Source organism: Condylura cristata, unplaced genomic scaffold (assembly GCF_000260355.1).
Source record: "Condylura cristata isolate star-nosed mole 26May11 unplaced genomic scaffold, ConCri1.0 scaffold00039, whole genome shotgun sequence".
In the NCBI taxonomy this organism is placed as follows: domain Eukaryota; kingdom Metazoa; phylum Chordata; class Mammalia; order Eulipotyphla; family Talpidae; genus Condylura; species Condylura cristata.
Window position 1 is genome coordinate 5,329,664 of NW_004567140.1, and position 625 is coordinate 5,330,288.

General features: G+C 64.3%; 1 protein-coding gene across 3 annotated transcripts in view; it reads left to right on the top strand.

Annotated features, from left to right (window-relative positions):
• GNAO1 (guanine nucleotide binding protein (G protein), alpha activating activity polypeptide O) overlaps positions 1–625 on the top strand; it is a 151,318-nt gene that overhangs the window by 138,954 nt on the left and 11,739 nt on the right. Inside the window, exon 7 of one of the 3 annotated variants that reach the window (XM_004693572.2) lies at positions 459–612. The exons of the other annotated variants lie outside the window; for them this stretch is intronic. Within the exon in view, the coding sequence (XP_004693629.1) occupies positions 459–612 (154 nt within the window). The remainder of the gene's footprint in view (positions 1–458; positions 613–625) is intronic. 3 annotated transcript variants of the gene reach the window in all.

The following is a 625-nucleotide window of genomic DNA, read 5'->3' on the forward strand; positions in this document are numbered from 1 at the left end:
CCCCCAGCCGCTGGCCCCCGCTATCTGCTTCCAACTCTGGATTAATTCGAGGCCTTTCGCCCTCGGTTAATGTCTCCTAACTGAATGCGAGCGCCCTCCCACCCCCGCTGGCGAACCCCCGTGAGACCCCAGTGGAGGACCTGCATGACGGGGTGCCGTGTGGACGTGTCGGATGGGGGTGCGGCCCTGCCCTGCGTGCATGGTGCATGTCCTCTCCACCAGCTGGAGCCCCCGTGGCCTCGTGCCCGCTCGGCCCTCCCCGGGCGGGGCGGCGGCCCTCAGCCCCTGCTCCCGCACCCCCGCCTGCTTGTGGAATGAAGCAGGGGCCACGTCCCTTTGTCCTGCGGGTCCCCGCCAGCCACGTCGGAGGGCCTCCCTCTGCTTCCCCGCTGTGTCCTGGGCTGCGGGGGGCAGGGCTGGCACCCCCGCCCCTCACCTGCCTCTCCCCTCTGTTGCAGAACCGCATGCACGAGTCCCTGAAGCTCTTCGACAGCATCTGCAACAACAAGTGGTTCACAGACACGTCCATCATCCTGTTTCTTAACAAGAAAGACATATTTGAAGAGAAGATCAAGAAGTCTCCACTCACCATCTGCTTTCCGGAATACACAGGTAGAGACTCCGC